The sequence below is a fragment of the Emydura macquarii genome, unplaced genomic scaffold (assembly GCF_026122565.2).
Source record: "Emydura macquarii macquarii isolate MOO-44397 ecotype Brisbane River unplaced genomic scaffold, CSIRO-AGI_Emac_v2 contig_2636, whole genome shotgun sequence".
NCBI lineage: Eukaryota > Metazoa > Chordata > Testudines > Chelidae > Emydura > Emydura macquarii.
The window spans coordinates 16,342,064-16,354,753 of NW_027132773.1; the positions used below are offsets into that span (position 1 = coordinate 16,342,064).

The following is a 12,690-nucleotide window of genomic DNA, read 5'->3' on the forward strand; positions in this document are numbered from 1 at the left end:
CTAAACACTGTAGGTGCTGTAGTTACATAAAAGACCTGCTCTATCAATCCTCATTCGTGCAAGTAGTGCCACTTAAATCAAGGAGACTACTCATGTGAATAAGGATTACAGGAAAAGGCCCAATAATATGACTAGATTTTTTCAGATTAGAGCAAGAGCATTAATGCTTTGCATATTGAATAGGAGTATGCCTCTATTGAATTTTTCACTAGTGTAATTATTAGCAGAACTGATCTGAAACAAAATAGGAAAACACCTCTTTTGTCAACTTGTTTAATTATGAAATGTATCTGCAATTATTTCAACTGGCTGGTATGCATAACTTGTAATAAGATGTCACACAACATAATGCAGTAGACAATGTATTCACAACTGTACTTTTGGCATTATTGTGGCTACTAGAAAAAATAGCTTGCATTCCTCGTTCTGGCTCCTCAAAAGCAGTACTCATAGACCCACAGACTTTAAGGCCAGAAGAGACCATCATACTCCCTTCCCTCTGTTCCTTGCTGTTCTATGCTTCATCCTGCGCCTGTCCAACCCAGCCTAGGATTGTCATTTCTGTTATAATCAATCCCATTGAGATTTTAAGATCCTTGAGGCAAAATCACTGGGCCGAATTAATCCCATGTGTAACTTCACTAGCAAAGATGATACATTAGTGATGAATCTGGCCACTGTTTTATGTGCCTGTAAATCACCAGGCATGCCAATGCCACAATTATATAACAGACTAAATAAAATGCATTAAAGGAACGTTATGGGTACAGAGGCAAGGACTCAAAGTTAGGAAATGCCAGAATTTAGGTTGCCTTATCCTTGTGTGCATGCATTATAATAATAATCTTGCTTGGCATCACAAAGCAAGTATGTGGCAGAGCCAGAGATACAACCAATCTCTCCTGGTTCCCAGTGCCGTGACTTAAACACAAGAGAATATCCCTTCTCTTCTTGCAAACATCTGCCTCAGTTCACTGTCTTTCCAGTGCACTGAATGAAGCAGGGATCTTTTAAAACAACAAATATTTGACCATGACATTAACTGAAGAACATGAGAGAGATTTTCAAAGGCACAAAGATGCATTTACAGACCCTCATTTCCCATTAAAAGTCAATGGGAGTTGGGGACCTAAAGCCCATTCGCTCATTTGCATCATAATACACACAAAGAAAGGTAACTTTCATTCTGGCGTTATCTAATGTTTGATGATTGGCTGGGCATCCTTAATGTTGTTTTAAACAGGTCTTTGTGTGTAATTCCTTTGGCTTTTTAAATAGGAAACTGACAAACAAATTACATCTCATGGAACCATACTGACCCACAATGCAAATCATCAGCAGACTGAAACCCAGGACATTGCACACTTCTGCCACTTGAGCTAAAGGAGTAACTGGCAGCAGTAACAGACTTGTTCACTAAGCAGCTCACCTACTAATATAGCACACAACACACCCTGATCATAAAGTACTTAACTATTTTGCTATACAGCAAAGGAATGTGGAAATCAGGAAGACTGTGGAAATGATCATGGTGGTAACAGAAAGCACAGCCAAGCACACAGATTTGTCACAAACATTCCGAAAGGCAATGGGGCTAATTTGATGAGATTTCCCATATTAGAGACTCCGGGTAAATGTTTGAAAGATATCTAGTTGCTTCCTATAGAAGGGGTATGAGATCTTGTTCAATAATAAGGGCTGTGAAGTGCACAGAATAAACACCAGTCAGAGGCAGAGCTGAGACTGGAACTCATGGTGATCTCTCAACCCAGCGCACCTTCCCCTAGGCCAAAGTGGGCAATGTCTGCTGCTACTTCAGCATGTCCCCATCCAGAACTCTAGCTCTACCTACTGTGTAGGAGACTGCGTAGGAGCAGAGAACATACTCAGTGGATTGGACATTCGTGGAACTCTTGGGGTCTGGGGCACGTTCAGTACAAATGGAATCTTTGGAGATTTTAGCAACATCCCTTTCATAAGCTATATGAGTATGTGCAGAGGGTGATTTTCAGCGCCCTATAACTTGCCCAATTCTACACAGATTTTCATAGGGAAAGCAAAAGGCACTTCTCTGATCACAAGACTATCTCCCTCCCCAATTTCAAATTCTTGTCTAGAGCTCTACCAAAAAAAATTGGATTTTTTTTAACACTGCCAAAATTATCCATTTTCCACTAGCTTTGAACCATTTTCACTTTTCTGAGTCAGAAGCAGAGAGATCAGGCATGGAAAGTTTCAATATGAACGGACGAAGTATGGCAAAGTTATAAGCAACTGAAAACAGAGGTTTAAAACGAAGTGTGAGGCAATCTTAACTATAGACGTAGTTACTGGCTCAACCTATAATATTGTAAATATAATCTAAAATGAGTAAATTACGTAACATTTTATTAAATGGGGACTGGTAAAGACAACTTGGGTTTTCTCCCACCAAAATGTTGTATTTTTATGATTATGATCATTCAAAGCTTTAGAAGACACTTAGAATACATAAGCCATTATTTTAACCAAAATCTAATGAGCAAAGAGATAATGCAGTACCTTTCCCAGACCTGAAGAAGAGCTCTGTGTGGCTTGAAAGCTTCTCTCCCTCATGAACAGAAGTTGGCCCAATAAAAATATCACCTCACACACTTTGTCTCTCTAATATCCTGGGACCAACATGGCTACAACTACACGGCATACAATTTTCCGAGTGTCATTCTTTTCCAGTGGCTTATGTATCATGATATTATGGTTACTATTTTTAACAGTCGAAATATGTCACATATTTGAAAACATTTTTAAATGAAATAATTCAAACAAAGAGCAAGACTTAGTTCTTCCAAACTAATTGTATATTCAAAACTCAGCATAACTTCAACTTCAGTTTAACAGTTTCTTCCAATAGGTGGTGCTAGTAATTTCTACATTAATTGTAATAGATATTCCTTTTCTGCTTTGTTAGCAGACTCTGATGTGAAATGTAAAGTGCTGCTCTCTCACAAATGAGACTGAGAAAAAGTATATTACTTTTACTTTTATTGGCAGCTGAACAAACTCTGATATTTAAAGTGGACCTTGTCCAGAAACATACAGGGAAAGTACATATCATAATATCAAACATATGAACAATCAGAAGGGTTTAACCACAGAAATATACCCAGGCAATTTTTTTGGAGAATAAAATCTTCCTGGGAGTTTGACTACCAAGTGGCAGGCATTCACATATGTACGAATAGTAAATATTCCTTTCTCGTTTTCAGAATGCTTTTTTACTATACAACTCAAATTCTAGCTCTCCATGCTACATACAAATTTCCAGTATTACTGCAAACACTTAATACTTCGTTGCTATCATTTTTTCCTTCCACCTCTAGAGATGGGTAATGCTCAGTGTTTAAGGAACCCAGAAAGTAGGTTTCTTATTATATATACTGAATTCATAAACAAATATTTTCTTTGAATCATAATATCTTTGCATAACTTTTTAAATGAAAAGCAATGGCTTTGGCAGCTAGGCTTCATATTAAATTATAGAACCTTAATGAGTGTCCTGTTAATTCAATTCATTTGAATCTTTAAAAATGAAATGGAGCAGTAATTTTTTTTCCTCACACCTTGCCGAAGACCATGTTTCATGTACCTTTTCAAGACAAGTTTCACGTTCACAAATCAAGTTAACTGAACTGTACAGGCCCATCTAATCTACTCAATTTATGGACTTACAACTTCAAGTGATAAAAAAGCTGCAGTGAAATAGAACATTAAATTGAAAATTAGCTCATCTGAGTTTATTCTGCAGTTAAATTTCAAAGAATGCATTTTCAGGACCATCATGAAAGAAACAGCATTTGACAAGAAAAATGAAAGGCCTTACAAGGTCTGTACAATGGGGCAGTGTGCTTTATAGGGGTGTGATTCTTAAAGTGCACTAAAGAGCTGTGCATTAATTGGTCCATCTATACCCTGCTGGTATGCACTAAAGGTTCCTACGACACTTTAAAGTAGCGCTGTACTTCGTTAAAGTGCACTAGTGAGCAGGGACTACACAGTTCAATTAAGGTGCAACACATTAGTGCACTTTAGAAATCACACTCCTGTAGAGCGCATTACCCCACTATGTAGACAAACTCTACATCGTGGTAAACCTCTATAGGTATATCTACATTGCAATTAGACACCTGCAGCTGTCCCGTGCCAGCTGACTCGGGCTTGTGGGGGCTTGGGCTGTGGGGCTGTTCAACTGTGGTGTAGATGTTCAGGCTCAGGCTGGAGCCTGGGCGCTAGGATCCTGTGAGATGGGAAGGTCCCAGAGCTCGGGCTCCAGCCCAAGCCTGGAAGTCTACACAGCAATGAAACAGCCCCGCGGCCTGAGCCCCAGAAGCCTGAGTCACCTGCATGGGTCAGCTGTGGGTTTTTAATTGCAGTGTAGACTTACCTTATCTTTCCAGATAGAAGAGGTTTGATTGCTTTCCTGGAGTATAGTGGTTAGAAAAACTGCCAATTCCAGGAAGCATGTAAATCCAAGACTCCTGTATGGCGACACAGAGCACTACTACAAGACCACTAGGCCAGCTGTCTCTGTGCCTTAACATTGGTTTTTGTTCTCCTCCACTTTATCTATTCTGATGACAACTACAGATGCTGGCTATGGAGGCTCAGCAAAAGCTTTAAATGCCAACAAAATGTCTGAATCTGATCTGATCAGCAAGAGGTTCTGTGAACAGTGTTGTGGCCCCCCACTTCCCCGCCCCTAAAAGGTTTGACACATAATGTCAAGAACATGATCAGTTTTTTATTTATAATTCAACATCAGCAGTATTCTTGACCAGGCAGTACTTCCAGTTAGATATCAAACACCAGTTCACACCAGCTGATGATCTAGCCTTATATGTGACTACTATACTAGCTAGAGACTTGACTGTAATCCAGGTTCCACAGCAACTTGGCACCCCTTCAAAATAAAAGTTACTAATCAGTTGCTTCTGTAAGAGAATGCAGTGATGTGCTTTCAGGTTTTTAAGTTGCAGATGAAAGGCAGGATATGAAACTACCGTGGCACCCCTCAAGTTTTTAACCAATATAACAATAGTAACAATAGTACTCCTTTTTTGTGTGGAAAATAATAGTTATAAACCCTCCAAAAAGAAAATGGTTTTATTTGTAAAACTTGAAAAAAACAATACCTAAAATAATGCAATAGAATATTTTGCAACATACACTCACCAGCATTGGAGCCTGTCAGGTTGTAACGAACATTTAGCTTTTTGATAATGTTTTCATGGATCTGATACCAGTCATTCTCTGTGTTGCACCTACGAAAATGGTAACACTCTTAAATCTGAAAGAGAGCTCACAGTTGTCAGACCCCCTGTAACAAACTAGAACACTAGAACAGGAATCCCTTAAGTGTCTGATTAGAGTATCTGAGTTTATATGTTTAGAATAGATCATTCCACAAAATATTTCTTACCTTCTTGAGCTCAGGGTCAGCAGGGAATTCTACATTCTGTGTCGCTGCATGCAGAAAATTGAACTTTCTTCCTATCTACTATCCTCCAAAATCTCATCTGCCACTTAACTGGTCTCCCAAGCAAATCCTTTTCTGCTCACCAAACTAGCAGCCTGAGATTCATCTAAATCAACAGGTCATATTATTGGCACAATGTGGGTTTTGGCATTATGCCCAGTGAAACAGCTTACCACAACAGGGAGCAGCATCATGGCAGTGCTCACATCCACTGGTTGAGGATGTCACCAAAGGAATGCTTGCTTTGCACGGGAAAATGTGGGGGGAAATGCATACTTGATGGTACTCAGTAGTTCAGCTACAGCTGAGCTACTCATGTGCATTAATCTCTTCCTCAGCTCTAAATTACAGTGAAACCTGCCTAACACGACCACTCAAGAGTTCAGCAGAAACAAGACACCTAGTAGAGCTGGTGATTAACTAAAGGGCAAAGGAAATTTTGTTCTTAGTCTCATAGGGATACTTTAAAGTGGTTATTTAGGAGGCTGCCTACAGGAGAAAGCCATTAGAATAGATTAAACCATACTGGAGGTGCAAAAGTATCTTGCCACAACTTTAAAATATACTATTTCAGTTGCTTTAATTAAAAATGTTTGAATTCCATGATCTGACCATGATTTCAAAAATATTCAACACAATTTTTTTTTGTCATTTGTACTAAATTTCATCTCAGTATCAAATTTGTCCTGTTTTATCTGAACTGAATTACTACCGCCACTTTTTTTTTTTTTTAAACCAACCACAGACTTGGAAAGTGGAATTCAACTGTCCAACAAATACCTTTAACAGTGTGGTACCCAACAGAGAGCACTTTAATCTAGATGACAGAATACTAAATTGCTGGCAGAAGCACTGCTTCTAGCAGTTCTAATTCAGCACAGTAGGGAATAAGAGACAGGTGAAGGGCTGCTTTTTAGAGAATGAAGTGCCTTCAAGACTCAACTACTAACCCGCACTAGAACAGGAGTCCCTTAAGTGTCTGACTAGAGTATCTGAGTTTATACCTTTAGAATAGATCATTCCACAAAATATTTCTTACCTTCTTGAGCTCAGGGTCAGCAGGGAATTCTATATTCTGTGTCGCTGCATGCAGAAAATTGAACTTTCTTCCTATCTACTATCCTCCAAAATCTCATCTGCCACTTAATAAATCCTTGCATTTAAAATAATTAAATTTTGAGCGAGATGTTTTGTTTTTCCAGTCTCCTGCATTTACTGCCTTGTTAATATTTTACACGTTTTGCTGTTGCAGTTTTGTAATTATTTTGCATCATTATATATAAATGATGGCCCTGCCTGCTTCTTTCTGGAGTGATAAAAGACTCTTGGCAGATGTTTAGGTAGTACAAGGCACTTTAAAAAAGTCCCCCAAAACATTTCACATTGCCATATAAAGGTAGGCAGAGAAATTGCTATAATTAATGGTGTTTAAGCATTTCCATTCTAATCCTCTATTTTCAGTGGCTTTTAAAACTTTCTGAAACTTAACTTTCTGAAACTCTCAAGCTCAAATCTTCAAAGTTTATTCTTTGCCCGAAGGAAAATCATTTTCAATTCAGCTATTTTGGAGTATGAGGAGAGTGGAGGACAAAATACACTTTCATGATTATCAAAAAAAAAACAAAAAAAACCCTCTGGCACTGAAAATCTATGGGTAGAAAGTGGAAATTTGACAGCGAAAGGAAACGTGTAGAATACCAACGATGAACAGATGAAAATCATACTCTAGGAAATCAAAGTACATTTTTCACTGACTTCTGTTTAAATTGTGCAATTTTTTTAACATAATATTTTCATTTTTGAAAAAACACACATGAAGAGCTGATAGAAATTTTTTAAACTGCAACCAAAAACAGTGAAAAATTCTGAATTTTGTATGAAGCCTTTCTCTATTTTTGACCAGTTCTAAAATATAGTATAATGGGCTAAAACCCTCTACTTACACTAAGTTAAAGTCACTGCTTCTTGGTACAGACTGATATAAATGGACTCCAAACCTCTTAAAAAATTAAAAGGAAACAATCTCTTACATGTATACTTTTAAGATAAGGTCATCCTTTGAGTCTCCTGCCAGTAGATCTGCAATGCTGAGGACTGCACAGCCAAAGGGCCGTCGGTACTGTACGTTGCAAGCATTTTTCTTTTCTCCTGCTCCCATTCGGCCTGTCAAATATAACACAAATATGATGCATAATCCACTAAAATGCCGCTGTCTAAAGCCACAGAAAAGGAGAGAGAGACAGCTCAGCTGATACCTATAGATAATCTAATGGTTTTTATGTGATTATGGCAAGTGTAGTGGTTACAAATCTCCATCTTTCCATATTTTCCACTTAGATTAGAACCGTGGAAAATATGGAAAGTGCATCACACACATAATGTAAGGTCCAAAACTGAGGCGACAATGGTTACCTTCTCCTGACCTCCCATACACCTATTGTTTCATACCCAGTAACTATATTCCATTTGGCAATGCTGCACCAAATTTAGTGTTCTGGTATCATGTACTACTGGACATTAGTCTTATGACATTCATAAATATTATTTCACTGCAGTTGTTGCTAATAGTCCTCTTCCCTGTGATTAATGCGAAGTGTTGTCTCTGGTCATGATAATTAAGCAGACAGGTGCTTCCTCCACAAGAGGCAACTCAGTAACATGGGGATAAGTGGACTCATGCAACAGCAACTATTAAAGATGAAAGGCAAGAGGAGAGAACAAAAAGAAGAGGAAAGATGCTGGGGCACAAGAAAGCAAATAAAGAGAAAGAAATAAACAAAGAAACAAAAGGAAGTAGAGATAGAAACAAGTCATTTTTCTAACATTTTTTCTCCTTTGATCCAAAAGCAGTAGCTCAACCTTCGAGCTGCATGTCCAACATGAAAATAGAGGGACTTGCCCTTCCTTCACTTATTCTGCTCAATGATAGCTAAGCACCTTTTCTACCTGGGTGCATGTGCATATAATGTCAATTTCTGAAATGAAAAGCACCTGAAAAGCACCTCCCTTAACATTTCCCAGCATCACTGCAACTAAGAGAGTAATCTTTCATTTTCACCAAGTACATTGTCCAAATCTTATTTTAATCTCAATTATTTCAGCAAGTGTCCTTGGTCTTTCAGCAGCTCTCTCTCATAATCCCACATCAATATTATGTATTTGCAGTGACAAATGGCAAGTTATTTAGGATGATGCAGTGTTTCTTGTTCCTTCTCCTCCTCTTTTTTGGAATAAAAAGATATTGGGTTCCCCAGTCAGGGCCCTTAAAAACTGCATTGGCCTTTCAGAGGGTCTGACTGTGGAGCTATGAAACCTATGTATCCTAGGGGGTCCTGTGTCCTGTGTCCTTAAAGGATTATAAACTCAATTTGTTAAACTGTTTAAAATATTAGAACAGAGCAATGCTGGAAAATTCTAGGCACACTTTATTTACTATTGTGCACCACAATGTAAGCACATTCTTTTCAAAATTTACTCAGACATATACCCAGCTAATGTGACAGATTCATAAGCAAAACCCAAACATGTTGGCTTTCTTTTGGTTACCACCCAATGCCTTCTAAAAGTACAGTATATGCTGGCAGGTTGTCATACATACCTATACGGATAATGTGCACAGTGATGTAGATGTCCTTCCTGAGTTCACTGCTACTCAAATCCTGCAGAGAATCAGAATCTCATTATTTTTTGACCCACAATTAAAATATGACATTTAAAGATATTAGCATATTACTATATGTGCCAGTAAAAGTGATAAATGAACATGGAGCGTACTTTTAACAGAGGATTTGTTACAATACAGTATTGAAAAATTACATCCCGAACACTTTACATTTGTGGCCATGCAGGAACGTGGGCAACTTCTGGCCTAAAATGCTATGGAACAGATTGAGCCCTGCTGCCTCAAGGCTGCAGAGGGGCAGGACAGAAGGAGCTTCACTGCGTGCTCCTGTACAGAAGTGATGCATGACTGCAGTCCCACACTTTTTAAAGCACAAAGATTGCTGTCTCCAAGCGACCCCTGGATGCAAGAGGGACAAGGAGGAGGAGGGGGTGGCCTACTGTGCTATACCTGTGCACTGGGAAAGCTCCAGAAAGTAGGCAGAATTCCTTCTAGTATTCCCCTACATGTGGTGCATCTCTGCAAGACCTTTAGCATTGGTCTGTGCTTCAACTGAACTGTCCATTATGATTCAAATCTATAGCCAATAAAACAGCTCAGAGCACTAAAATATTTAATTACACAATAGTTAATTTACTCTATCTTTCATTTAAAATATGCAGCACAATTGCATGACATGAGCATAAATAATGAGTAGAGCTCACCACAAAGAGAGAACAATGTCTTTCTGGCTTCTCTGGACATTTTGGCAAACCATTCCTATTCAGTCTTAAGAAAAACCTCTCGCTGCAAGAAAATAAATAGGATATGCTGAGTAGTGTGAAGGCAAACGAGACCTCATTCTGAACTTGTTTCAAGGTGAAATCTTCTTCAAAATATAGAAGAATGAAACAGAACATTTGTCCTAAGAACTTGACCCAACAAAAAAACGAATACAGAAGGTTGTTGAATCGCTTGAACACATGATGTAATTACAGCAAATCTGAAATGAAATAAAATTATTGTTGGGCTGTTATTTTGTAGAATTGTATTTCCTTTCCAGAAATGATGTAGGTACATAGAAACATGATAACCATAAAATCTGTGTACACTGGACATTGTTACAGCAGGCGTGTGATATATTGGTAAGCATTCTAACTGTGCAGGTATTGGCATAATCTCACAACTTGCATTTAGTCAATTTCTTTCTCACAGATGAATAAAATTGTCAGAAGAAAAGATAATAAGTAAAAGGATGTTGAGGATATTTGTCCCTACTATTAAACTTTAACTTCCACCCTCCCATATGTAGGTAGACTGGATGGATTTTAGTAGACTGTGGCATAAGAGCCTGTACAGGTGCAATCAAGAAAGCATTATTTCCAGAATTCTGCCTTAAAAATCTGCTAGAGTGTTTGCTAAATGCAGCTGTGTAAACAAATACAAAAACACAAAGAATTAGGTACATTTAATCCTGCCTCTGCTCATGCAGAGAGAAAGAGAAGATTATTTTAGAGCCAATGAGGGGGCAGGACCTGTGAAAAGAGGAGAAAGGATATTTGTTATATTGAGGACAGACTCCCACTGAATTGTAATGAGAGTTGGATCAGGCCCATAGGAAGACTCACTGTATGAAATGGGCAATTCATGGATGGGAGAAGTTTACAAGAGAGTCAGAAGCCTCCATGCTTTGGACCAATGCTGATGGGATGGGCCAGAACCCTGTTTCTAAATGGTGGGAGCAACAAGGTCACAACTGGTACGATGTGCAGAAAATCTATCCAATGCACTATTCTTTTCTTCCCTGATCCTCCCTCCCCCAGCCAAACAGCTGTCTGGATACCCCAAAGTTATAAAATACATTACAAAGAGATCACCCAGCCCGTGCATTTTTAACTATAGCTTTCTCAGCTGCTTCCATCTCTTCTGCCTATGGCTGAGGCCAAATAAGTTTTACCAACGTTTTATATTGGTATATACATTTTTAAAATAGCAGCAGGAATAGCTACAGAAATACGTTGGATGAGGTATAAAACCCTGAAGACTAGTTAAATCTTTATTGTGCCGACATTCCCCATTTTACTCAAAATCATATTTAATCTGAGCTACATTTGGGGGTTGGTTTAATCTGTGCACATCAGCCAACCTAGGCAGTCTGAATCCCCAGGTATACTTTTTATTGGAGTAGTTCACTTTATTTTCCCCATTTATAGCTACCCAGTTTCTCATCTGATGGCAGAAAAACTTGAAGCTAAGAGTAGGATAGTCTAAATTGTTGTACATTTCATATGCAGACAGCTTGGAAATGCCATTTTCTCAAGTGCATACACATATTTTAGTATGTAGCCATATCCTGCAGCTTAAGTCTCCATGGTAACTTTAAAAGAGGGTTTAAAAATAAATTCACTCAACATTCTTTGCAAACCCAACTGTTTTCTGCTGCTCATGAATTTAAAATAAAGTGTTTTTCAAAATTTTTTTAAAAATTAGCTCATTTTAATACAAATAACATACACTAAAAGTCTGCTATTATATCAGATACTGCATATCTCCAGGCTTCAAATAAACTTTAAGTCAGTGTTCATCATAGGAAGAATATTACTGTTTGTATTATATAGCACCTAGGAGCCCCAGTCATGGACCAGGACCTCATTTTGGTAGGTGCCTTACAAGCACAGAACATGCCCCAGTACTGGCCACACAGCCTGTCTCTATGATTGGCAACCAACAATGAATCTGAACTGTGTCAATATAATTTTAGCCCAGGCAACTGACAAGGCTGTTCTACATCTCACCATTTTTTCTCCAGTCTGTAGATCTGTCCATCAGTCATGATCATCAACAGCAGTGGATATTTCACTGCATTACTTGTGCTTAAACAGGCATATGGAAATGCTTGTCCCAAAGAAGAACAGTAGCTACCAGGACACTGGATCATTGGCATACTTGTGGTGTTTACAGTTTTCATAGGCTGGCAAATGTTGAAAAAATATGCATGCCCTCCAAAAACCCAGAGCCTGTTGTAACAGCTTACTGTACATCCACACGTCACCACATCTTTCAGATGATCCATTCATTCCTGCTCTAAACCTTCTCATATAGCTAAACAGCTTATCGCTTGCTCACATGCTTGAAAAATTTACTCGGCACCTCGTAGCTTGAGAAATAAATCAACTAGTCAGGGTTAGAATACATGGGCTGCCTGCCTGCAGATTTCAGAAGACACTTAGCTCACATTTGGAAGGTTGCTTGCATAAACATAGGAGCTAGAAATTTATTTTTAGAAAAAAAATTAAGCTTAGATTCTGCAGATGTTAAAGACACTTCCCTATAACGCTTCCTACTTGCCACAGGTGTGTGGATTTTTCAAGCCCTGATTACACACATTCTCTGCAAGGCTAAGCAAGTGTAATTCAGGATACAATTATTAAAAGCCAGCAAGAGAGCACTATCAAGCCACACAGAAATATACCGATTGCGACAGACAGTAATTGGTGATGCAGAGCTAAATTTCTCATATGCATTTTAAATGTAGTATGATTGAAGGGGGGAAAAGAACTAGATGCAGCTTCCACAG

General features: G+C 38.5%; 1 protein-coding gene across 1 annotated transcript in view; it reads right to left on the bottom strand.

The window, feature by feature from the left end:
- Positions 1-12,690, bottom strand: part of DOCK4 (dedicator of cytokinesis 4) — a 373,592-nt gene that overhangs the window by 185,560 nt on the left and 175,342 nt on the right. The window contains exons 9-12 of the mRNA XM_067564219.1: positions 9,839-9,920; positions 9,111-9,171; positions 7,543-7,675; positions 5,209-5,297 (exon numbers count right to left, since the gene is read on the bottom strand). Coding sequence (XP_067420320.1) covers positions 5,209-5,297; positions 7,543-7,675; positions 9,111-9,171; positions 9,839-9,920 — 365 coding nt within the window. The remainder of the gene's footprint in view (positions 1-5,208; positions 5,298-7,542; positions 7,676-9,110; positions 9,172-9,838; positions 9,921-12,690) is intronic.